This window comes from Rattus norvegicus, chromosome 18 (assembly GCF_021556685.1).
Source record: "Rattus norvegicus strain SHRSP/BbbUtx chromosome 18, alternate assembly SHRSP_T2T, whole genome shotgun sequence".
NCBI classification, from domain to species: Eukaryota; Metazoa; Chordata; class Mammalia; order Rodentia; family Muridae; genus Rattus; species Rattus norvegicus.
Window position 1 is genome coordinate 34345497 of NC_141551.1, and position 26688 is coordinate 34372184.

Consider the following 26688-nt stretch of genomic DNA (forward strand, 5'->3'; position numbering starts at 1 on the left):
AGAGAGAGAGAGAGAGAGAGAGATTGATTTTTGTAACTGAAGTTTAGCAGCAAAAAATCAGAAGCATGAGCGCCGATCATCAAAATGAGTGTGTAAGGAAGTAAAAAAAATAGCAAGATCTTGCTTCTTGGCAATGTGTCCAACGTAAACGCACTGCACGTTGTGTTGCAGATTTACTACAGCTGAGTCATTTCGGGACACCGGAGTGAGTTTCCAGGAAATAACGAGCGGAAGAGACCAGGAAGAGGGGCTCTCCGGGTTCCCCCAGGCACTCCCAGCAGCAGACACCGGTACTGCGGGCGCCGGTGGCGGCATGGTCAAAAGAGGAGTCGTGGACCCTTTAAGAGACACAGCACCTTCTCCAAGATACCATCTTGCACCGGGAGTTCACTGAACTCTCCACCTACCTTGCTGGGTCCCTCCGCCCTCACTGGGTACGGCTTGCGGGCGGGGCGAACGAGCCTTACGATTGGCTTTCCGCGCGCAGCCCTCTATCGCCTATTGGTTAATCCTCCCGTCACTCATCCTACCTCCCGCCCACCTGGGCCTCCGGGCTAGGTTGAGTGGGGCTCTTGGGTTAGTTCCTGTTAGGCCCCGGCCCAGGGAGTAGGTGAAGTCTATAAGATGCCCGGTGGGTCAGGGCACTCGGAGCTGTGAGGGAACGTGAGGCGGCGTAGAGCGGAGACCCGCGGCGGGCCTTAGGAGGAGCGGCGGCCGAGCCCGCCTTCCCTGCACCATGCTCATAGAAGATGTGGATGCCCTCAAGTCCTGGCTGGCCAAGTTACTGGAGCCGATGTGAGTGCGCCGGGCCGCGCCGGGCCGGCGGCATGGGCGTTGGGGACCCGCGGGGGCGTGGGGGAGGGGAGGCGGGAGTCCGGGCCGCCCGCCTGGTACAAGTCCACAGTGGTGTGAGGTGTTGGGGGAAGGGGCTGGGCACGGGCGTCGGGGCTTCCCGAGTACACACACCGGGAGCCGGCCCGGGCTGCAGGCCGGCGGGAGACTGAAGGACGGCGACCCGGGAACTGAGGCGAGTGGCGCGACTGTCGAGGGATTTTTAAATGTGAAAGCTGAGGTGTGGGACGGCAGAGCGGGCAGGAGGACTTTGCAAACAGTGTCTAGGAGCCCGGTGTCGAGGGCCTGCTCGGAATACCGGGGCAGAGAGGGAGAGCGGGGGTCCTGAAGCTTAGCCGTGAGCTCCAATGGGTGAGAGAATATTAAAGGATTTGAAAGACCGAGTGCTGAAGTGGGTATGGGGGCATGGAAGGGTTTTGATAAATCATTGGAGAGCTCCTGGGTACGAGAGCAAGGAAATTAAAGGATTTAAAGGTGTTCTTGAGGAGTTGGCGGTAGAATTGATGATTTTAAATACCATGGGATGTTGGGGGAGAGACTCGAGATTTTTATGTTAATTGAGGGTTGACAGGACTAACTAGTGTGTAGTATGGATGCTGAGGTAGAAGCAGGTATACTTGTAATATCTATTTTTTAAGATACAGGTATTAGAGCAAAATGGGCACAAGAATAAATAAGGATCTTTGTAAACATTGTTGAGCGATGACAGGGCTACTATAATTGGGGTGTAGGGTGACTGTTGGGGGGCAAGGAAAATGAGAGACCTGTCCTCTTAAGGTATTTTGGGTCAGTTGTACAGATGTCGAGAGACTTGACAGGGACAGCAGAGGGATAAACTTTTTGTTTTATAACTTTTAAGAAAGTAAAGGCTGTGTGGAGCATTTGGGGATTCTTGGGTATACCTAGCCTCCAGCATAGTCTTGTGGGGAAGAAAGGGTAGAAGGCAGGAGAGACTAGTCTTTAGTTGGTTCTTTGAAGAGAGAGCACGGGAAGCCTAATGGGAGGGAAAGAAGCATGTCTTGCCCCCTTTTAATTTCTGTTTCTTAGTTACTTTCTCATTGCCCCACCACCAAGGAGGGTTCTAGTCGGGCCTTGATTCATAACATCATATTAGTCTTTTTTTTTTTTTTTTAGTTTTAAATGAGTGTTTTTCAATGGAAATAGCCCCGGAGTTGTGGAGGTATAAAGTTGAGGCTGTTGGGAGACATTGTCGAGTTTGCTTCTCCAGTCATCTATTAGTTTCTCAGTCCCCTTAGAAATTGGCTTAACTTTTTGTCTTAGTTTTGCTACTTTGTGTTTTGGGGGATGGAAAGGCCCCTCAGGAGGAGGATCATCTAGTTATAGGCCAATATGTTACTCTTGTGCAGACATGTTTGTAAAGAAGACTGCAGTGGGAAGTTGGATGTCTGAAGGGCTGTTTGCATGAGTGCAGCATGGGTATGAATGAATGAATGAATGAATGAATGAATGAGTAAGTGTGCAGAAAAGCCTCTTAGGTGAGTGGTAGCTAGTCCAGTTACAGTGGAAATGACCTCTGTACATACTTGAAAAGTTTGGAAGAAGGATATTTTCGTCATTTTTTTTTCTACAGTGAAAAATTTTAGGACATAAATATGGAAATGAAGTGTGATGTGCAGTTTGGAAATAAGAACTAGGTCTATTTACCATACGTGGAAAGAGCTGAAGAAAAAGGAGAAAAGTCTGTATGCATGTCTGTTTTGAACACCCGCTGTCCTCTTGCCTTTTCTTACATTGTAGAATATGGAACCCAGGGCCACCCCAGTCAGTGTTTGACTAACTGAACTGTATCCCCAGCCCATCTTCTCAAGTCCCCTGATAAGTTCCCATTTCTGTTGGTTGGTAGAGATTCTTTTAAAAATATTAAGTGTATGTTTTATGTCTTAGGATAGGCAGTAACAACTTTAACATCATAACTCTTTTATTTAGTTTTTTTTCTTTAGAATGTTTTACTAGATAATAAAGGTGCTAGCTAGTACTTTTTCTCCTTAAGGTAAATGTCATGTAGGAATGCTGTCTTACTTATGATGTGTTCATTAGGGTAAATTTTTTTTTGTTGGTCTGAAAATTTTAATTATTCTATAATCTTGAATGAAAAATACATTTTAAAATAAATACTTGGTAGCTTGAGAGATTAAGAGTATTTGCTGCTCTTCTAAAGGACTTGAGTTTGGTTTCCAGAACCCGAGTAAAGTGACTTCAGTCTTTAGTAAAGTGACTCTGGTTCCAGGAGATCTAATATCTCTGGCTGCTGAGGGCCCCAGCACTCACATGTGTATACCACATAAGATATATGAAGCAACACAGAACTAAAAAATATAATAAGAATAAATCTTCAAAAAAAATGAAATGAATATTTGAAAGCTAGTGCAACCCTCTGGAGGCTGAGGCAGGAGGATTGCCATGATTTCCAGGCCAGCCGGGCCTACATTGTTCCAGGCTAGGTAGGACTATGTTATGAAGACCTTGTCTCAAAATAAGAAAACCAACCAACCAAATAAAAGCTTACTTGAACTTAGTGTTAACACTTAAATTATGAGCTGGGTGGTGGTGGCCCATGCCTTTAATCCTAGCACTCTGGAGGCACAAGTTGGTGAATCTTTTGAGTTTGAGGCCAGCCTGGTCTATATAACATCAAGGCTACACAGAGAAACTCTGTCTCAAAAAAACTTTAAGAAAATTAACATTACTACTTAGACTTTAACAATGTAAGTGTCTAGACTTTGAGATAAAGTTTTATTTTTTAACTTATAGTATTGGTTTTAAAGCAAGATGTTAACCAAAAATAATATATGCAAATGCCATTTCACTCTTGGTACACTGTTGTGGCAGATTACTTTTTGTTTAGATATCCTGAAAACATAATAAATGATATGCTAATGTGGGTTGTGTTTGTAAATTTACTGTCATGGCAGACTGACATGTTACTACAACATAGCATTTCAGAGCAGTTGCCAGGCTTCGAGATAATGGAGTTGCAGTGACTAGGTTGGAACGCACTGTGTCTGAGCACATGAGTTTGTTCCTCTTACACTTTTTTTAGGCTTAATTTTTATTGCATGGGTGTTTTTGCCTGCCTGCGTGTCTGCACTATATATGTGCCTTGTGCCCATGGAGGCTAGATAAGGTATTGGGTTTTCTGAAATTGGAATTCGGGTGGTTATGAGCCATCTAGGGTCCTGTAGAAGAGCAGCCAGTGAGCTGAGCTATGTCTAGCCCTGGAAGGAATAACTGCTTGCTGGGGAAAGACCACTACTGCCATTTCTGATGGCAGTGCGCTAAAAGAGGAGGAAAAACCAGGTCAAAAGTTAAAGACAGCCAAGAATAACAGATCTTATGTAAAATCCTTATTTTTTTCTTTACCTATAAAGAATTGTAGACATGGAAGGGTCTACATAAGGGGGTACTGGGAGGAGAGGGGCATTGATATTGGGATGGAAAGTGAATAAGAATAGACAAAAAAAAAAAAAAAAGGCCCAACTAAAAAAAGTACATTGTAGGGGTTGGGGATTTAGCTCAGTGGTAGAGCGCTTGCCTAGCAAGTGCAAGGCCCTGGGTTCGGTCCCCAGCTCTGAAAAAAAGAAAAAAAAAAGTACATTGTAGATATTGTTGTCAGAGAAACCATGTAGGGATTATGCATAAATTGGGGTGTTGTGGCATCAGTCTATCAAAAATCACTACTCATGAAAAAAATTATTACTCGTGTGTGTGTGTGTGTGTGTGTGTGTGTGTGTGTGTGTGTGTGTGTGTTTAACTACCAAGCTTTATCCCCAGCATTGTGAAGGGAAATTGTAAATATTTGTTGCTTCTTGTTTGACTTATTGTAAAAATTTGTCTTGGTCAGACGGTCTTTCTTTCCTTCTTCCTTTCTTTGCTTTCTTCTTTCTTTTGATTTTTCAAGACAGGGTTTTTTTGTATAGACTGGCTGGCCTGAAACATACAGAAACCCTCTTGCCTTTGCCTTCCAAGTGCTGGGATTAAAAACATGTGCCTTTTTGTCTTTAACAAGTCTATTATATAGCACATATTGGCCTAGATTCTGTTGCCCAGAATGGCCTTGAACTAACTTACAGTCCTGCCATATTTTTGTTTTGATTGCAGGTTATATCCTGTAGGTGTATGTTTTTAATACTGTAAACTCCTTGGACAGTTGCTTCAGTCTGTGTATTATGATAGAATATTGTGTGAATCAGTGCAGTTAGTTTTACTATCTGATTCATTTTGATCATGGAGAAATAATCTGTTTTCCTAAATATTAGCCTTTTACCCACCTCACAAATATAGTGTGGTCCTGATGCAGACTGTCAGAAGTGCTTTGTGAAGGTACACTAAGCTTGGCAGATATTTTGCTTATTAATGTTGGGTAGCACTGCTATCTAACAAATGTTCATTTGTCACAGCCAGTGACTCATTGCCATCCTATAAGAATAGGAGCTGCTAGTCAAAGTCCTGGACTTGTAGTTTCTGTGAGTTATAGCAACACATTGCTATTCTATAAGTAAGAACAGGAGTTGCTGGCAAAAGTCATGGACTTTGCATGTAATTTCAGTGCGTTCTTACCATTTCAGAGTCTATCAAACTATAATAGGAGATAGATTGATACCTTAAAATATTATGGAAAGGGCAACAAAAACTTCAAGAGTAGGATTCATTTTTTTTCTTTTCTTTTTTGGCGGTGATAGTGGGGGGTTTGAAACAGGGTTTCTCTGTGTACTCCTGACTATCCTTGCTCTGTAGACCAGGTCGGCCTTGAACTCATTCATATATTGACCTCTTGAGTGCTGGCGTGTACTGCTACCATCTGCCTGAATAGGATTATCTTATTGGTTTATATTTTTTGGTCTAATAGTCATGGTAAGTATGGTTTACACACTGGAGTAGGCTGGTGATTTTTAGGACATTACACTCCAGCTAGTTATTACTGCAGTTGCTCAGTTGAGAGCAAACCTTAGCTAGCGGCCACTAGGCCTGATCTTCTGGTAAATTGAGACTACATTCTTAGGAAGGAGAAATATTCATAATTTTTTAAAAGTATACTGGTGGCGGGGCTGGGGATTTAGCTCAGTGGTAGAGCGCTTACCTAGGAAGCGCAAGGCCCTGGGTTCGGTCCCCAGCTCCGAAAAAAGAACCAAAAAAAAAAAAAAAAAAAAGTATACTGGTGGCTTAACAAAATTTGTGTGCAAATAAAATGACGTGAATCTTGTTTAAGGCAGCTTTCATGGGCTAATTGGACAGGAGTTATTTTGCCAAAGACTTGACACATTTTGGTATACTGAGAGCACATTTGTTCTTATGTCCTTGATCTGCTTCCTAAATATGTCTGACTTCATTCTTCCTGGCCCAATAGCTATAGGGTAGAAGTCAGAAGCTGCTTTTATAAGAAAAATAAGTTTGGGCTGGGGGGCGAGGGGTTGTAGCTTAGTAAGGCAGAGGGCCTTGGGTTTGAGTTCCAGCATAAAAAGAGATTTATTTTTTGCTAATTTTACTTTGAGCATGTATTTAATGGATGATTAGTGTTCAAGAATGCACAGTTCAAGTATCAAAATGGCATTTGGAACTGACAGATGGATATGCACGTTATGAATATTATCTAAACCAAAACCAAAAACAATTGTGGGAATTATCTCTTCTCTATTTAATTGGTTTGATTTTTTTTTTTTTTAATTTTTTTTTTTCAGAGCTGGGGACCGAACCCAGGGCCTTGCGCTTGCTAGGCAAGTGCTCTACCACTGAGCTAAATCCCAACCCCTATCTCTTCTCTATTTACTTTCATGGAAACCCCTAATTAAGAGTAAGATAAAGCCAGGTGTGTAGTAAAGCATGCCTTTAGTCCTGACATTTAAGAAGCAGAGGCAGGGAAAATATGAGTTCTAGGCCAGCCTGGTCTATATAGTGCATTCCATGATAGAGCTGCCTAGTGAGACCCTGTCTCAAGAAAGCTGTGCACTTCTTTAATCCCAGCACTTGGTAGTTGGAGGCTAGCTTGTTCTACATATTGGCCATGGCTATGTAGTGAAACCCTCTCTCAAGAAAGAGTGGAAGTAAGAGGAAAATGCTATCTATGGTCTTGATATTGATGTCACCCAAAATTCATGTGTTGAAACTTAATCCCCAATGTGAGAGTATTAAGAGGTGAAGCCTTTATTATTGCATTATAAAAAATGATTAGTGTTTATTTTCAATTTTCCCTCTATGTAAGAGCTTTGTGGCTGTAACTACTCACTGAAATTTTCTAGCTTGATTTCTAATTGACATTACATCAGGAAAGCATTTTCATATTTGTGTATTACTTTTATGGCCATCACTGTGCATGCCTAAATACTTCATATATCTCTGGCAGTAGGAGTGGTTTCCCTGATTACTATGACCAGTACCATCACCACCACTTCCTCCTCTTCCTTCTCCTCTTCTCTTTCATTGGTTGGAAGTAATACTGTTTTTTTTTTAAATAATAAACAGATTTTTTTAATATGTAAATATTTTCAGGGTTTACCATTGTTTTCTCTGTCTAGTTTTTAGTAAATGTGAATTTTAGGATTATGAGGTCTTTTCCCTCATGATTTGTTAGCACATTTATTAGTGGCCTTATCTTAATGTGAATTAAGAAATTAAAATCAAACCCATGTTATGAAAAATGAGAGTTTTGCTTGAAGGTTTAGTAGTCTCTGTCTTACTCCTGAAGCAAATGCCAGCAATGGCTTTTTAGTGTGTCTTGGCTCAGTGTCCAGGTAGGACCTTTACTTTTTCATTTGGGAATTATTTTATTAGTAATAAATATGAAGTTGGTATGTTAGCTCTACAGGTAGTAATGTCTGCAAATGGAGAATTCATCAAAAGAGAAAACAATTCAAATTGAGGACCTTCTAGATATTTGTAGGTCAATATTTAGGCAAGCACTCTACCACTGAGTTATTTCCACAGCTTTTTAGTTTTGAGGTAGAGTTTTACTACATTGCCTAGGCTGTTAGTTCATCCTATAGCCCAGGAATGCCTCAAAATTATCTCTCTGCCTCAGCCTCTCAGGTAGATGGGACATCAGGTCTATGCCAACAGGTCTGTTGTGTAACTGGTTTTGTTTTAAAAGATAACTTAAAGATCATTAAAACATCTGACATTATATGTGAGTTGTAATGAGTCCTTGTATTAGTAACACACTGTTTTTGAAATTTTCTTTTGTTGATTTTTAGTTCAGTTAAAACTGATTGAGGCTTATAGAATATTTATTTGTCTTGTAGACATACACTAGAAAAGTATATGTGACATAAAAAACATTTTACGTGCATAGAGTTATAGCCTAATTTTATTTCAAAGGTAGACTCTGCCTAAAAATTAAACATTTTTTTGTGTTTATATTTGTGTATCATGTGTGCATGCATTTCCTGTGTGTTGTTTATATGGGTATGCCAGTGCCATTGTGTACATATGGAGGTCAGAGGGAGTCACAGTTCTCTCCACCGTGTGGATACTGAGGCTGGAACTCAGTCCAGCAAAGGCCTTTACTCAGTGAGGCATCTTACTAGGCCTTTTGAGTGGAGTACTTAGTTTTTCCTTGCAGATTTGTAATTTTAATGTTAGGGGGTTTTGTCCGTTATTTTAAATTTTTTTTATTTTATTTCATGTGCATTGGTGTTTTGCCTGCATGTATGTCTCTGTGTGAGGGTGTCAGATCCCTTGGAACTATAGTTATGGCCAGTTGTGAGCTGTCGTGTGAGTGCTGGGAGCCATAAGCCTAGCACTAACAAGGCTGAAGCAAAAGACAGTTCCAAGTTTGAAGCCAGCCTAGGCTACACTGTGAGATCCAGACAGTGTGAGCTACATATTGGCAACTGTTTCAATCACCCTAAAATGTGTTTCATCAGAATCAGCCCAATTCTGCATTTATTTGTCCTTAGGTATAGTAAATTATGTAAAAGGCACTTGGGATTATTAAACCCAGTAACTAGATATTTTGTCTGTTTCTGACTAGAAACTTCATTTTTTTGTTTTTGTTTTTGTTTTTGTTTTTTTTTTTTGAGATAGGGTCTTTCTATACAGCACTGGCTATACTGGAGCTTACTATATATACCAGGTTGGCCTTGAATTCACAGATATCCATCTACCTCTATATTAAAGGTATAAACCATCACATCTGGCTTTATATTCTTACTCATAATTATGCTTGTCAGGTCATAAAACTCTGAAGGTTTTAATAACAGCACAGAAAAATAACATTACCATTTTCTGCCATATTTATTTATTTAAATATTTTATGAGTATGAATATTTTGCCTGTACATATGTGTGTATGTGTGTGTGTGTATGTGTACAGTGTGTGTGTGTCTGTGTCCTTGTACACCTGGTACCTGCAGAGACCAGAATAGGAGTTAAATACCCTGGAACTAGAGGTGCAGATGGCTATAGTCTTTCTATGGGTTCTCTGTAAAAGAAATACACGGTCTTAGCCATTGAATCATTTCTTTGGTCCTTTTGTATTATTTTTTTTTAAATGAGTATTAGAGAATATCCTTATCTGGCTTAGCAGATATCCTTATCTGGTAGAATGGCTTAGCAGGTAAAGGTCGAGGCTTATGACCCGAGTTCAGTTCCCAGACCCATGTGTTGGAAGGGGAGAAGAGATTGTCACAGGCTGTCCTCTAATCTCCATGTAAACATGCACACAAGTACACACGTAAATGTTTAAACAAGGAGAGCACCCTTATCTAAGAGCCAAGTTTTCTGTGGCAGTGAAGAAGTAGGATTGTTTCCCTTCTTTCCTTTATGTGAAAAGCAGTAGATGCCCTGTTTTACTAGATGAAGTTGAATTGCCTACACGTCTCTTAAGGCAGTTATGCAATAGCATGTCCTGTGTAATATTTTTTGAAGATAAAACTGCATATAACCACTGTTTAGGGTTTTGTTGATACTGTTTTAAACATGTTTATTTTTGTTTTATATGTATTGGTGTTTTGTACACGTGTGTCTATATTAGTATGTCAGATTCCTTGGAACTGAATTACACACAGTTGTGAGCTGTCATGTGGGTGCTGGTAATTGAACCTGTATCTTCTGGAAGAGCATCCAATGCTCTTCTGAGCCATCTCTCCAGCCCCTTTAGTTTTGTTTTTTGTTATATTTAAAGCATGATGTTTGATATCTATTTATTTTCAAATTATTACCACAGACAAGTTGATTATTATCATCTCACATGTTGCTTTTTGTATGTATATGATGAGATTCCTTAAGATGTCTTTATTTAGCAAATTCAACTATTTTATCTTATCTCTATATATCTTCATATTTTTATTTTAAAATTTAAAAATAAAATAAAAAATAAAAAATTAAAATCATGGGGTTGGGGATTTAGCTCAGTGGTAGAGCGCTTGCCTAGCGAGCGCAAGGCCCTGGGTTCGGTCCCCAGCTCTGAAAAAAAAGAAAAGAAAAAAAATTAAAATCATTTTAAATTTAAAAAAAATATATATATATATAAGTTAAAATTGCGCTTGTGCTAAATAATCTGTCTATACTTCCCCAAAAGGCAATATGTTTTAAGAGATTTATTTCTTTAAAAAATTGTGTGTATGGTGAGTGTCTGTGCATAGGTTTGTGCACATGCATGCAGTGCCCACAGAGGCCAGAAGAGAGCCTTGGATCCCCTAGTGTTGGAGTTACAGATGATTGTGAGCTGCATGATATGAGTGCTGGGAACAGAACTTGAATCCTCTATATGAGCAGGAAGGGCTCTTAACTGCTGAGCAGTCTTTCCAGCCATAATATAGTTTTTAATTAAAAAGAAAATTGTGGGGCTGGAGAGATGGCCCAGCGGTAAAGAACACTGACTGCTCTTCCAGAGGTCTTGAGTTCAATTCCCAGCAACCACATGGTGACTCACAACCATCTGTAATGAGATCTGATGCTCTCTTCTGGTGTGTCTGAAGACAGGTACAGTTATATAATAAATTTTAATATATCAATTATATATAATTTATATAATCTTTAAAAACAGAAATTGTGTATTTTTGTAATATGCAAATAATACATATTCTTAGCACACTTTGACCCTTGCTTCTGATTGTATAAATTACCTCTGAGTTTTATAAATTGAGAATGATTACATTTTTCTCTTTTTTAGAATTAGGTTCATAGTCTGTCTCTCTTTAGAATTAGGTGCATGGCATCTCTCTGTGTAAGTGTGTGTATGTGGAAGCCAGAGGTCAACATCGAGTGTTTTTTCCTCTGCCTGCCTCTACCTCATCTCTCATTGAAACTCACTGATTGGCTCTATTGTGTGACAATCAAGTTCTGGGGATCTGTCTCTGCTTGACCAGTGATCCAAAGTTAGGTCCTCATGCTTATGCTTTAAGCACTTTACCAATAAGCTGGTGTCCCAGTCCTTTAGGTGTACAGGCTTTACAGGACCAGCCTTTCCTAACATAGTGCTGTTGGCAGTGAGCAATGAAAACAAGCTTTGCTCTTCTACTAAAGCGTAGGCTTTTGTTTAGTTGCTTATTTGTTTTAAGATAGGGTTTCTTTGGCCCAGTATGTTATTGAACTCAATCCTGGGAATTATAAGTATGAGTTACCACTTCTGAAGTAGAGGTGCTAGTTTTTCTTTTGTTAGAAAATATGATTGACAGTCATAGGTTGAAATGTCTTAAACTTTCTGTTTGACAAAGGAGGACTAAGAATTATAGAACAAGACTATACTGAATAGCATTTTATAAGGATTTGATCACTTTGCTTGCATGATGATTAATTTACTGTTATCCAGAATGTTCATTTTTACCTTGATAGGAAATAGGCATGGTAGCACACACCTCTAATTCCAGCAGGCAGAGGCAGGAGGAGCATAACAGATTGGAGGCCACATATAAATTCTAGACCAGTGAAACCCTGATTCAGAAATAAAACAACCCAAATAACTCTTTGAAGCTACATGGGATACTTAAATATGTTACTTACATATGCATGTATTAGGAAATCTAGTCTATTTGAAAATATATACATATGACCCCACATATATATGTGTGTGTGTATGTATATACATATATATATAAATGTAAACTTTTAAGATCAGACGTTAGTTCTGGCAGATTTGTCAGGAGTCAGCAAGTCAGAATCATGTGATCTGGCATAGGAGGTGGGTTTTGAGTAAGCAAATGAAGGTTCTTCAGCTGCCTTTCGAGTACTTGTATACTTGTTTCTAGTTCTTTGAGGTTTTTCTTTGCTTATGGCCATGAAGCAAGCTAGCCATGGCTAAGGACAGGGAGGAGAGGTTAGTGGTAGACTGAGTAGCCAGTTTTGGGTGCTGGTCCTTGAGGCTCTTGGAAAAGCTACTCTGAGAAGAGGAATAGTCTGTCTCATCATTTTCCCTTCCCTGCCTTTCCTCACTGCTCACAGGAAACACACAGTTCCCGGGGATGTTGTTTGTGGCATCAGTTTGGGGGTGACCCTTTCTCTGTTACTTCTGAGAAAGTAAATAAATGTACTGATTCAATGTTCTTGTATTGCCAGAACCTTGGAAATAGGTAAACTAAATATTTAAGGAAAAAAAAAAACCAAGCAGAAAAGGGAAAATCTCACTTTTTGTGTACTGTTTGTTATGATAACTGCCTGTGTTTGCAGTCAGTTTAAACCTTTGGTCTTTGATTTTCGAAAATATGGGTAATGTCTTTACATCACTGTTCACAATGTTTCATGATTTTAATTTTCTCTTTGTTTGACTAGATGTGATGCTGACCCTTCAGCCCTAGCCAACTATGTTGTAGCACTGGTCAAGAAGGACAAACCTGAGAAGGAATTGAAAGCCTTTTGTGCTGACCAACTTGATGTCTTTTTACAAAAAGGTAATTGTTGTGGGCCTTCAACCAAGTATTTTAGGTAAATATTTTTAATTTAAAACTTCCTGAAAAGAGCCAGTGGGACTGGTACATACCTGTAATCCCAAAATTTGGGAGGCTGGGGCAGGAGTTGGAGGTCAACCTGGGGCTGTGTAGGAAATTCTAAGTCACGGAGCTACTGGGCAAGACCCTGCCTTAGACAACAGAGCAACGCAACCAAATTTGATGAAGGTATAGCATAAGGGGAAAACACTTCAGGAATTTGTGTGCAAACCTCCCTTGCACAGTGCCAAGCTAATCTCTGTATCATTCTGATTGTATGTGCTTCTGAAGTGAGACAGGTATAAACATTACAGTAAATTAGGCAGGCTCCTTTGAATTCGTCAGTGTGCCCATTCATATTTGTTGTGTGTTTAGGAAGGACAGGTTTTTCCTGTCCTTTGCTTCTTCTCTGTATTGAGACAGTGGTTCTAATATTTGGTAGATTCTTGGCAGCTTTGGGCAGTTCTTAGCTAACTGATGCTCAAGAGATAACTGTTTAAGGCTACTAAAGCTGCTTCCTAGTGTGTGTGTGTGTGTGTGTGTGTGTGTGTGTGTGTGTGTGTGTGTGTGTGTGCGCTTTGGGGCAGTTCTTAGCTAACTGATGCTCAAGAGATAACTGTTTAAGGCTACTAAAGCTGCTTCCTAGTGTGTGTGTGTGTGTGTGTGTGCGTGTGTGTGTGTGTGTGTGTGCGCGCGCGCGCGCAGGTGTCTGTGTCCATGTCCGTGTCTGTGTTTCCACATGCCTGGTGGTATAAATATGTTCTTGTAGGAAACAGACCATCCAAAGCATGTCATTTCTCAGGAGCCTTCTGTCTTTTTTTCTGATTTTATGTCATTGGTCTGGAACTTGCAAAGTAGGTTAAGCCTGGCTGGCTAGCAGGCCCTAGAGATTTCCTTCTCCACTGCAAATAAGTGCCATGGATTCCAGGTTCAGATTCAGTGTTTCACTGACAGAGCCATCTCCCTAGCCCTGACGCTGCATATTCTTGCTCTTAATACAGTAAACCTAGTGTTCTTTTTCCTCCCTAAGCTGGAGCACCTTGAGATCCAAAAAGAAATGGCTAGGATTCTCTTATTTTTGCACCTTTAACTTCTCTTCAACTGGACCTGTGGCGCTTGCCTGTAGTCAACACTTGGGAGTTGGAGGCAGGAGGATCAGAAGATCAGGGTTGTTCTTTGCTACATAGCCTGGGCTATATGAGACTGACAAAATAAACAGATTTCTTATCTTTTTAACCAAAGTCCTCTCATGAAACAGCTTGCAAGTTTCCCTTGCTGTTTTCTTGGTATTTTCTGCTCCACTCCACTCCACTCCCACCCCTGTCCCTGTCCAGTCCTCTTCTGAACCACACTGCCCACCTCTCTGTCTTCAAATGTCAATGAGTATGACCCTACTTAGAGCCTGCGCAGATGTTTTATGTTTGCCTGGAAGATTCTTTCTCCTGTCTTTGGTCTCTTCAGATGTCATTGTGTACAGTTTTCCTATGTGCTCATTTACCCTTTATTCCTCCCAGCTCTGCTCTCTCTCTCTGTCCCCCACCCCCCAACCCCCAAACCTTCTCTTATATTTTGAGAAAGGGCCTCACTACAACATATCCCTAGCTGGACAGGAACTCACTGTGTTAAACAGGCTGATCTAGAACTCATAAACATCTGCCTACCTTGTGCCGCTTGAGTACTGGGGTTAAGGGCAAGCTCTGCATGACATTTGTAGCACCCTGCCATCCCTGCCATTTACTTATTTGCCAATGTATCTGCCTTTTCCTTGCTTGCTTTTCCTTTTCTTGCAAGTAGAGACTTGTAACCTATAGTATTTGGTTTATAGATTTTTTTTAATTGCATCTATTTATTTGTGTGTGTGCGCGCGTGTGTGTGTGCGTGTGTGTGCTTGTGTGTGTGCGTGCGTGTGTGTGTGTGTGTGTGTACAAAGCATGCATTTGGAGGTCAAAGGAGAACTTTGAGGAGTGGGATCTCTCTTACTATGTGGGACATGGAGATTGGAGTCAGGTCAGCAGGTGTGGTAGTTAGTAAGGGCTTTTTACTCACTGAGCCATCTCACTAGCCTTTCTTTCTTCCTTTTTTCCCTCCTTCCTTTCTTCCTAATTTTTTTAATTGAACTATCTTTCAAATTTAAAAAATAGTACATGTGAAAATACAAAAGAATATGAAGTTGCTTTTAAAAGGTTTTGAAGAGTCTTATTACATAAAGTTACATGAACAGTTACAAGAGGTAACAGTTTTATTCTTACATGTTTGTTTCTTTATTGGTAGGGATGGTAGGGATCATATAGCACAGGGTATCCTTGAATGTGTCATGTATTGGAGGATGACCCTTGAACTTCTGATCATCGTTTTTGTTTGGTTGGTTTTGTTTTTGAGGCAGTATTTCTCTGTGTAGCCACTGCCTAGATACTCCTGACCTTCTTGCCTCTACCTCTGAAGTACTGGAGTTACAGGCACAAACCACTAAACTTGGTTTACTGTTGACTAAACACAGGGTTTTCTGCGAACTAGACAAACACTCACTTACATCCCCAATTTTAATTTTTTATACATTATTTTTACTTTATGTGTATAAGTGTTCTTCCTACATGTATGTCAATGTACTGTTTACATGCTTGGTGCCTGTGAGGGCCACAGAGGGTGCCAGATTCTTTGGAATTAAGTTATAGATGGTGTGATCTGCTATAGGATCTGGAACTGAACTTGGATCCTCTGTAAGAACAACAGTCAAGCTCTCTTAACTGATGGGCTGTCTCTCTAGCTACTGGGTTGTGTTATCCATTCATTCATTTATTTATCTACCTATCCATCTATCAATCCGTCTATCCTTATGGGGATGGGCATCATTCTAGCACAGGCTATTGGAACTACTAAGTAGTCTAGGCGGGTGACCCTCCAGCCAAGCCTCCTGAATACAGTATTACAGGTGTAAACCACCATGTTCCACTTCAGCTAACAGTTTTACCATTTTGAAAAAAAGTTTGCTTATAAAATAGTAGCATAAAAGAATGCGTATGAAGATGCTTTTTTTTCTGTGGTAAAAGTAGTTGGCATTTTAGAAATGTGTTAACAACTGCACCACGAGCAGTGCCCTTGTGATGCCTTTGCAGTACCCAGCCTCCCTATGGTGGGACTTGAACCATCTGCCGCTGAGCCGTACCCTGTGGGTGCTCTGTAGGGCAGGACCAGTGAAGGTTACTTAAATAGAGGAAATCTAGGAAGATTTCATATTTATGTTTTCAGCAAGATTACCTGTTTCTCTTTTTCTGTTTGTCTGAGGAAGTTTCAAATAGGGCCAAAACACGGAGTTGAGTAAAACACAGATACTGATATCAACCCATTTAAACATCTCTAATTCAGTCTTTGAGTGGGCAGTGCATTCTTTCCAACTGTAGGATTATACCATGAGATTACCTCTTCCTCTTCTACACATGCCTCTTTCTCACCTATAGTACACAGTTTGTCATCTCAGTTTCTTTGAACAGATAAACACAAAATATTAGTTTTTATCTTTCACATCTGATATTCTTAGTAGGTCATGAGAAGTTTTATAATCTATTTGATAATTTATTTTGTTAGTCTCTTTCTTATAGGACTTTGTTTCTAATCTTTTATTCTTAAGCAACAAAATGTTATATTTATATCATTTGTACACATACAATTATGTCTGAAGAATTTAAAAAGAAACAAAACCCCTCGAAGTGGATTTTTCTTCCTTTAAGGTAAGTCTTGGTTTTAAAGCCTGACTGCAGTGTTAAAGATTTCCTGTATTTTAAAGTGATGGCAACAATATTTAAACTTTCTAGTTTTGTTTGTATAACATTTAAATTTTTTTTCTCTTCAGAGACTTCAGGTTTTGTGGACAAACTATTTGAAAGTCTTTATACTAAAAACTACCTTCCACCATTGGAACCAGTTAAACCTGAGCCAAAACCACTAGTCCAAGAAAAAGAAGAAATTAAAGAAGAGGTAATATACTTCTTAGATTCTGCCACCAAGATTCTTAATTGCAAGTTGAAATTATTTTTGTGGGGTTGTTTGTCTTGTTGAGACAGGGTCTTTCTATGTAGTCCTATGTAGTGAACTTGCTATGTAGTGAACTTGCTATGTAGGTCATGTTCTCTTGAATTTATAGAGATCCATCTGCCTCTGCTTCCCATGCTAGGGATAAAGGTAGGGTGTGCCATCATGTCCACCCCTGGAAGACATTTTTTTTCCTTTTTAGACAGGGTCTCTCCACCTGGAGGTGCATTTTCTTAGGTAGGCTGGAAGCCAGGAAGCCCTAGTAATCCTATTTCTTTGTTTTCAGACCTGGGTCAGAGTTGTGAGTAGAACACCCCACTTACATGGGTGCCAGCATCTGAACTCTAGTCCTTTGATTAAATACAAGCACTATTAACTGTGGAGCCATTTTTCAGCCCTCAGAAATACAGTGATTTCTGAGTTTTTCCAAAGTTTGGGTACATACAGAGAATTGGATGAAAACATAATGTCACATAGATGGGGAAATGCCTTTTAACCACACTGTCAACATTGGAAATATAAACAGAAATATTGTTAAGGTATTAAAAAGATGATTAGAGATACCAAGCTAAGGGGCTGGAAAGATGGCTCAATAGTTAAGAGGTTTTAGGGTACTCTTACAGAGAACTTGAATTTGGTAACCAGTACCTACTTCTAGTGGCCATAACCATGTTTAACTCCAGCCCCAGAGGATGCAATGCCTTTGGCCTCTGAGGGCATCTGCACTCATGTACACATACCCACACCCACAAAATAATTAAAAAAAAAAATCCTAAGAAAAAGATACCAACCTAATTGCTTGTTTGAACCAATATAAAAATATTACAGCCTTCATTTATAATTTATTATATATACAAATCAGGTAATATTTAATAATGTAGAAAAGACATTTTTTTTTTTTTTAAAGATTTATTTATTTATTATATACAAGTACACTGTAGCTGTCCTCAGATACACCAGAAGAGGGCATCAGATCTCTTTACAGATGGTTGTGAGCCACCATGTGGTTGCTGGGAATTGAACTCATGACCTCTGGAAGAGCAGTCGGGTGCTCTTAACCGCTGAGCCATCTCTCCAGCCCTAGAAAAGACATTTTTAAATGTACAAATATATATATAGTCTTTATTTAGTTCAGTACCAGGAACAAATATTTTCCAATTTTTTAAAAAAAAGAATCATTTTTATTTTGTTAGCCGTAGAGTTATTTTAGTGGTTAAGAGCACTTGTTCTTGTACTTGGTTTGATTCTCAACACTAACATGACAGTTTACAACCATCTGTAAATCCAGTTCATACATGAAAGTAAAATATTTATGCATATGAAATAAATAAATCTAAGAAGAGCATGTTTATTTTTTTGTATATGAGTATCTAGCTGAATGTATGTCTGTGCCAAGTACACGCATGGTGACTAGAAAGCTAGAAGAGGATGTTGGATCCTGTTCTATCTGGTCAACCTGACACAGGCTAGGATCACTGGAAAGATGGGAACTTTAATTGAAAAATGCCTCCTCCATTAGATGCTGCTGTAGGCAACCCTATAGGGTATTTTCTTAATTAGTGATTAATTCAGGGGAGGACCAGCCTATTGTGGGTACTGCTACCCCTGAGATGGTAGTCCTGGGTTCTATAAGAAAGCAGGCTGAGCAAGCTACAATTTACAAGCCAGTAAGCAGCACCTCTCCATAGTCTCTGCATCAATCAGTTCCTGCCTCCAGTCCTGCCCTCTTTGAATTCCTGCTCTCACTTCCTTGGGTTATATGCTGTGATGGTGAAACATAAGCCAAATAAATGTTTTTCTCCCCAAGTTACTTTTGGTCATGGTGTTTTATTATAGCAATAATACCCTTAACTAGACAGGTCCCCTGGAACTAGAGTTACAGACATTTGTGATTGCCATAATGAGTTCTGAGAACTGGGTCCTTTGGAAAGAGCAGCAAGTGCTTTTAACTACTGAACTATCTCTCTAACCCCTCATTTTCTAACTTTTAAAATTTACTTTATATATATTTTTAAGATCTTTAAGATCAGGACTGGAGAGATGGCTTAGGGTTAAGAGCGCAATGACTGTTCTTTCAGAGGTCCTGCGTTCAATTCCCAGCAACCAACATGGTGGCTCACAACCATCTGTAATGGGATCTGATGCCCTCTTGCTGATGGGTCTTAGGAGAGCAACACTGTACTCAGATAAAATAAATAAATCTGGAATTTATTCTATAGCAAAGTGACTTTTAAATCTTTTACCTAGAAATAATTGTAATTTACATCAGAGTTAATCCAGGTAGCATCCACAGCACTCACATGATGCCTGCTTAGCTGTGTTATTGAGGATTTGCTCCATTTACTTTAATTATATGCCCATATCATAATGTTTTTTGAGTCATTGGTCACATATATAATGGCCCTCATCTCTTTGCATTTTCTAAGAATAAGAATATTCTTTGGGGAGCTGGAGATTTGGTTCAGTTTGTAGAATACTGGCCAAACATGTACAAAGCCTTGGGTTTGATCACTGTACTGTATAAAATCAGATGTGGTGGTACACACACCTGTAATCCAATCATTTACATGTCAGAGGCAGAGGAATCAAATTCACAGTTGTCCTTGGATATGTAGTGAATCTAGGGGTGATAACATGGGATTTGTGAAACGTGGGATACACAAAACCCTGTCTCAGGAAAAAGCTGGAGAGACTAGAGTTTAACCCCCCCCTTCACACCCCCTTCTTGCTCCCACAGACCCCTCATACAAAACCCTAGCCCAGACCTCATGCTTTGTACTGGGAAGGTGCCTGGGGCTTGCTGGGTACCAGTCTGGTATTACCAGTGAGCTTCAGGTTTAGAAAAAGAACCTGTTTCAAAGAATAAGGCTACAATCCATAGAGGAAGATACCAGACATGGACCTCTGGCCTCTACATTTGTACTCACACCCACCTGCACACATATACACGTGCGCGCACACACACACTCACACGTTAAGATAATTATAGCATCATTATTAGTTTCAATATATTTTACTTTCATACCATATACTGTCTATTTATTAGTTTACCCAGCTGGGCCCCTTATAGTCTATTCAGTTCCTTTTTGTATGGAATTCTTTCTGAGATTTGTGTGTTGTTTATTTATCCTACCTGTTTCACTTTAAAAATTCTTTGAGATTTACTTTTATTTTGCATATGGGTATTTTGTCTGTATTTATGTCTGTGTACTGTGTGTCTGTAGTTCCACAAGAGAGCATTGGATCCCAAGAAATTAGGTTTAACTGTAGTTATTAGCCATTATGTGGGTGCTGGGAATCAAACTCAGGTCCTTTGGAAGAGCAACCAGTACTTTTAACCATGGAGCCATCTCTGTAGCACTCTTATTGACTTAAATGCTTTATAATTAAACTGATCTAACAAACCGTGGCTGTTTTAAATAAAGATCAGCTGAGACTATAATCACTTACTTTGTTCTTCTATAGTGCTATATAATTTCTTTTTATATATGCAGTTATTTTTTTTAACTTTGTTTTTATTTTATGTGTATGGGTGTTTTTCCTACCTATGTCTTTACACCATATAGATGTAATGCCCTCAGAGGCCAGAGGAGGGCGTTGGATTTCCTGGGACTGGAGTTACAGGCAGTTTGACTTGCCATGTGTGTACTGGAAGCTAAACCCAAGTCCTTTGAAAGAGCAACTGGTGCTTTTAACCTGTGCCATCGCTCTAGCCCCCAACTTATACTTTTTGAGGCAGGGTCTCATGCAGCCAAAAGTGGCCTTGAACATCTGATCCTCCTGTTTCCATTTCCCAAAAGCTAGGTAGGATTCAAGGGTTTTGAGCCTGGCTCAAAAAGTTTTTAAAAGTAGGCTAGTGAGCTTCTTGGTATGTCTTTTTAAGTAGCAGAAATGGAAAATTTCCTTGCATGTGTACAGAAAATTTTCTCTGGTGCTTTATATAGTGTGTAATTTATGATCTTTGGAATAGGTCATAGCAAATAACTTTTTTCTGTAGTCATTATATGTTATCCACTAATGTATAAGAATCTGTTTAAGGGGGCTGGAGAGATGGCTCAGTGGTTAAGAGCACCGACTGCTCTTCCAGAGGTCCTGAGTTCAATTCCCAGCAACCACATGGTGGCTCACAACCATCTGTAAGGAGATCCGATGCCCTCTTCTGGTGTATCTGAGGACAGCTACATGTACTTATATATAATAAATGAATAAATCTTTAAAAAAAAAAGAATGTTTAAATGATAATTGATTTGAATATTAACAAAAGTAATTCTGGGGATGGAGGCACAGTGGATCGAGCACTTGCTGTTTTTCATGAACTTCCCAACACCCAGGTCAGGGCATGCAAACACCTGCAACTCCATCATCACTGCAAGGTTTCATTTGTAGTATGTTTTTAATAAGTCCTAATTTGAAAACCAAAAACTGGATAATATGAGCCTAGCCCTAGAGCTCTCCTGACTGACGTGTGTCTGGCGTTTCTTGGTCCCCATTTTATGTTTGAGTTAGTTGTGGCTGTTGGTATAAATGGTGGTTTACACATAGCCCCACATAAATACACATAAATTCAATGGTTTAGCTCCTGCTCGGCACAGTCACAGTTGGGCTTTTACAGTGAGTGGGTCTGAAGCAAATCTCAGGACTTAGCCCTCTTGGCTTTTTGATCCTCAGCTGCATTGTACTGTCAGTTGTTTTTATAATTAGATTATTGGCCACAAGGGAAACAGGCAAGAGAATTTGGACCATTGATCAGCTCATCGTGGTGCTGAAAAACAACAGAAGATGCGTGCTATGATCTATGATGCACATGGCATTTGTTTCTTCTTACCAAAACTTTTCTAAGACTATTTTGTAAAGAAACCCTATTTGTTCTGTGGTGTTTTTATTATCGAGATTCAGCTTATTGTTTCCCAGTGGAGTAACAAATCAGTTGTGTTCCTTGTAAATTGCTAGAAGAAACAGACTTTTGAATCTAGTTGGATGAGTCTGTAGTCTTGGTGATGCCTTGTGGTTGCCATATTGTGGCAGCCATTATTATGCTGTGTGCATTTTATTAAATTATTACCTTCTGGTCCATTCATTCATTTCCTGATTTTGATAATGAACGAGCTTCTCCATTATTTGGAAATTTGTTTAGTTCTTACAGATTTGATTCATTTGTATGTTCTAGGCTCTGAACTCTCCAACTTTTTTTTTTAGGAGTCGTCTCAGAATATTCAAGGTTGCCTTGAATTTATGATCCTTCGTTTCCAAATACTTGCTATAATTGCTTTTGCATATTAACACACCTGGCCAAAACTAATTTATTTTTTGTTTCTTTGAGACAGGATCTTGGGTCAAATTCACAGAGCTTTGTTTGTCTGGCTCTTCCTCTCAAATCTGGATTAAATGCTTGCACCACCATACTCAGCCCAAACTTGATTAATTTATTTTTATTTTTAAATTTTTAATTTTTATGTATTCTTTTTTACTTTGAGACAGTGTCTCTGTGTACCCCTGGCTGTTCTAGAGGTTGATATGTAGATCAGGCTAGCCTGGAATTCATACTTGCCTCTGTCTCTCCAGTGCTGAGATTAATGGTGTGTACCATCATTTCCAGCTTGCCTATATTTTTGAAATGAAGCTATAAACTGCTTTACTGTATGGTATCCAATGCTTGTTAGTTTTCCTGTCACAGTTTTGAGATTGATGTCCTTACTCTCTTCTTATACTAGAATTATCTGCTTTAAGTAACATCAAACTTGGCATGCTTGTTTTTAAAAAATACATATTATAATATTTTGATTTTAGACATAGTGTTGCTGTATAGCTCTGGGGGTCCAAAACTCACTAAGTTCCGAGGCCAGCCTTAACCTTACTGCAGTCTCCTACCTCATCCTGTCAGATGTGGATATGGCAGGTGCTCACTGCTATACCTAACTTTGTTTTTAAAGACAGGGCCTTGGTATAGGCCTGCTGACCTCAAACATTACAATCCTTCTGTGTTAATCATAGGACTGGACAACCACAGCCAGTAACATGCCTTGCTTTGAATAATGTGAGCCTGCTTTTTACTTTTCCTGTTCTGACTTTTGGAAACAGCATGTTGACTATGCTTATAACAGTCTGTGAATAAACAATTTAACTTGAGTGTTTATCCTTTTTTTTTTTTTTTTTTTTTTTTTTTTTTTTGAGAAACTGTTGGGGTTTTTTAGTTTTAAGACAGGGTCTCAGGTATGCTAGGTGTCGGAATTACAAGTGTTTGGGGTCACACTTGGCTTAGACCACAGTATTCATATACTTATTTACATCCTCTCTTGCAGGATCTTAGAAAGATTTAGCAGATGGCTAAGTTTGTAACTTAGAGAGGAACTGCTCTTATTTTTAACAAATCTTACAGGTATTTCAAGAGCCAGCAGAAGAAGAACGAGATGTTAGAAAGAAGAAATATCCTAGTCCCCAGAAGAGTCGTTCAGAATCTAGTGAGCGAAGGTTTGTATTTGTCTCTGAGTAGTAAATTACTGAAAGCTACTTTTAAGTATGCAGAGTTAGTTAGTATTCATGATCTATGTCCTTAAACCCTCTCTAAAGCACTGAGGTGAGATTGTTACCTTCTTCCTATTCTGTCTTGCTATTGTCTTAGCTCCTGTGTCTTTTATAAACAGTCATTATTTGCTTTCCCCAAGAGCACAGGGGTGGGAGCAGTCTCCTCAGAGAATTGTAATGCAGTGTTCCATTTGTTTAGGGGTGTGCGATATTACAATTGTCCACATTAGCACTTGCCAAAGGATACAGTTTGGTGTGTGTTCAGCAAGTGGACTTTATTTAGGAAGACTTGTTGTGAGCTTTCCCCCACTTTCTCCTTCTAATCTTCTTTCTCTCATACTTTGGGTTCACCTCTTCTTTTTCATTTCTCCCTACCCTGTGTACTTGAAGTGGGAAAACCCTTCCCTCTTTTAATGATGGTTAGAAGAATTAGTGGTAGTCTTGAGACATTCGAAAATAGACAGTATGAATTGTGGTGACGTAAAGAGAGTATTTTATCCTCTGGACTTGTGCACAGATCTCATTTCTAGAGTCTACATATGGCTTTTATATCTGTGTATTATAGGACACGTGAGAAGAAAAGAGAAGATGGCAAGTGGAGAGACTATGAGCGGTACTATGAGCGGAACGAGCTGTACCGGGAGAAGTATGACTGGAGAAGGGGCAGGAGCAAGAGCAGGAGTAAGAGCCGAGGCTTGAGTCGGAGTAGAAGCCGGAGCAGGGGCCGCAGCAAAGACCGGGATCCAAATAGGAACGTTGGTGAGTAGGCATCAGCCCCAGAAGGCTTGTTTGACAAGTTGGAGAGATGGCTGGATATTGATCTTCTTATGGAGACAGTGCTAATCTTTTTTTTTTTTTTTTTTTTTGGTTCTTTTTTTCGGAGCTGGGGACCGAACCCAGGGCCTTGCGCTTCCTAGGTAAGCGCTCTACCACTGAGCTAAATCCCCAGCCCCGACAGTGCTAATCTTGTGCACCCCTGGAGTCAAGGGCTTCAAGGTTATTCCTAAATTATAACATTATTTTATGTACATTGTTGATTTGCCTGCATGCCTGTCTGTGTGAGGATGTCAGATCCCCTGGAACAGGAGTTACAGGCAGTCGTAAGCTGCCATATGGGTGCTCTGGAAGATCAGCCAATGCTCCAAGCCATATCTCTCCAGCCTTAAATAAATAATTTTTAAAATTGATACAAATGTCTTCTAATCAGTCACAACATCACTTAAGTAAAAAGTTTGCTTTCTTTTGCTTTTTGTTTTGTTTTCTCTGATGGTAATTGACTTGCTATAATAAGGGTGCCCAATGTTTATAAAATGTAAAAGACAAAAAAAAAAAAAAATCCTAAAATCCCAGTGGAGAAGCTGACCCTTCTCCTGTGGATGTACTTGATGTTGCTGCTGTAAAACATTGCTTTTCACAAGTTGATTGAGATAAATGTGCAGTGGTGACGTTTCTGCTTTTAGAATATATTACTAGTGAGTGTGTTTAAGCTGTGGATCTCTCAGAAAACTTAGGCTAATGTTCTTAGCCTTGCTGTTCTTAGGTAAATGTGGCTTAAGTACATAAACGTGACCTTTTCATCTCTTGTTTCTTTTTGTCTCTAAAACAGAGCACAGGGAAAGATCAAAGTTTAAGAGTGAAAGAAATGACCTGGAGAGCTCTTATGTGCCTGTGTCTGCTCCACCTCCCAACTCTTCTGAGCAGTATTCCTCTGGGGCACAGTCTATTCCCAGCACTGTCACTGTGATTGCACCTGCGCACCATTCTGAGAACACAACCGAGAGCTGGTCCAATTACTATAACAATCATAGCTCTTCCAATTCTTTTGGTCGAAACCCACCACCAAAGAGACGCTGCAGAGATTATGATGGTAAAGATTGCCTTCTCTTTTGTAAATGCTCTTCCCAGCTAGGAAAGCAAGTGTTGCAGACACTGCCTGGGCGTATCCCAGCAGCTCAACTTGCTTTTTATATGAATACTAGTGTTTTTTCATATACTGTGTAGTGTCTTTTCAATTAGAGTTTCCTGAAAATAACTACATACTGACGCATAAAGAACTTCAATTGTTTTTTAAGGCTTTTACCTAGTATTCTATAAGTATGAAAATAAGCTATTTATCATAAATAGGTCCTTCCCAGCATTTTCAGTTATAAGCAGTGCTACAACAAATAGCCTTGTATACGGTGCCTAGTGGAAATTTAATGTTAAAATATTGTTTAAATTGATGGACACTTTACATGCTTATAGCATACAGTAACATTTCAGTACATGTATATCATGTGTGGTAATCACATCAGGGTAACTTGCATGTTTATAACCTTAAACTTATTTTTTAGAGTTGGGAATGTTCATGAACTCTTATCTAGATAACTTATATCATAGATCTTATATCTAGGTATAAAATATCTATCATATTTTAGAACAATTGTCAACTTCAATTATTTTATTGTGGAACACTATAAGTCATTTTTCCTATCTACTTGAGGTTTCTTAAATTAAAACTATATATAGCAAGAATGGTTGCTTTAAAATAATATTATGAAATGGATCACTGAAATGAAATTATCTACCTGAAGGTTTTTGTTCCTTCCTTTCAAACCTTTAGTAAATGGTTATTTGATAAAATATCTAATTTTTATTATTATTATATAAAAAAACCACTTTCCTTTTTTTATGATAGTCTTACTGTACAGCCCAGACTTGGCTCAAAAGTGCATGTAACTCAGGCTGACCTCAAACTTGCAATCCTCCTGCCTCAGCCTCTAGAGTGCTAGGATTACAGGAGTCACCACCACACCTGATTCTTATTATAAAAATTTAGCAACTTGGTTAGTCTTATAGTAGCTACTTAGTATCTATCCTATTTGACCCTACTGTTTTAAAATTTCAATATATCCTATTCTCAGAGAGAGTTTAGAAAATGCTTGCCTCTACTTCAAGGTTATATGGTCATTAATAGGAGAATACTAAGGAGATTTTGATTTCTTACAAAAAAACCTACAATGTAAATTAGGATGTTGAGTTTTCTGGAATTTGTTTTATTCTTTGAACTCTAAGTAGATCGTAATAAGGTTTTTGTTTTTGTTTTTTTAATTTTAATTCTTACAGAAAGAGGATTTTGTGTACTTGGTGACCTTTGTCAGTTTGATCATGGAAATGATCCTCTAGTTGTTGATGAAGTTGCTCTGCCAAGTATGATTCCTTTCCCACCCCCTCCTCCTGGGCTTCCTCCTCCACCACCTCCCGGAATGTTAATGCCTCCAATGCCAGGCCCAGGCCCAGGCCCTGGTCCTGGCCCTGGCCCTGGTCCCGGCCCAGGCCCAGGCCCTGGCCATAGTATGAGACTTCCTGTTCCTCAAGGACATGGTCAGCCTCCACCTTCTGTTGTGCTTCCCATACCAAGTAAGTATGTGTTG

General features: G+C 39.4%; 1 protein-coding gene across 4 annotated transcripts in view; it reads left to right on the forward strand.

Annotated features, from left to right (window-relative positions):
* The first annotated feature begins 530 nt into the window (after positions 1 to 530).
* Rbm27 (RNA binding motif protein 27) overlaps positions 531 to 26688 on the forward strand; it is a 62592-nt gene continuing 36434 nt past the window's right edge. For 2 of the 4 annotated variants that reach the window (XM_087593091.1, XM_087593092.1), the window contains exons 1-7: positions 580 to 795; positions 12573 to 12691; positions 16575 to 16699; positions 23130 to 23221; positions 23841 to 24034; positions 24882 to 25142; positions 26381 to 26674. In XM_087593091.1, coding sequence (XP_087449217.1) covers positions 737 to 795; positions 12573 to 12691; positions 16575 to 16699; positions 23130 to 23221; positions 23841 to 24034; positions 24882 to 25142; positions 26381 to 26674 — 1144 coding nt within the window. In that variant the 5' untranslated portion in view covers positions 580 to 736. Of the gene's footprint in view, positions 796 to 12572; positions 12692 to 16574; positions 16700 to 23129; positions 23222 to 23840; positions 24035 to 24881; positions 25143 to 26380; positions 26675 to 26688 lie in introns of all 4 variants that reach the window. The other 2 variants (NM_001372344.1, NM_001108429.2) reach the window with 2 other exon arrangements.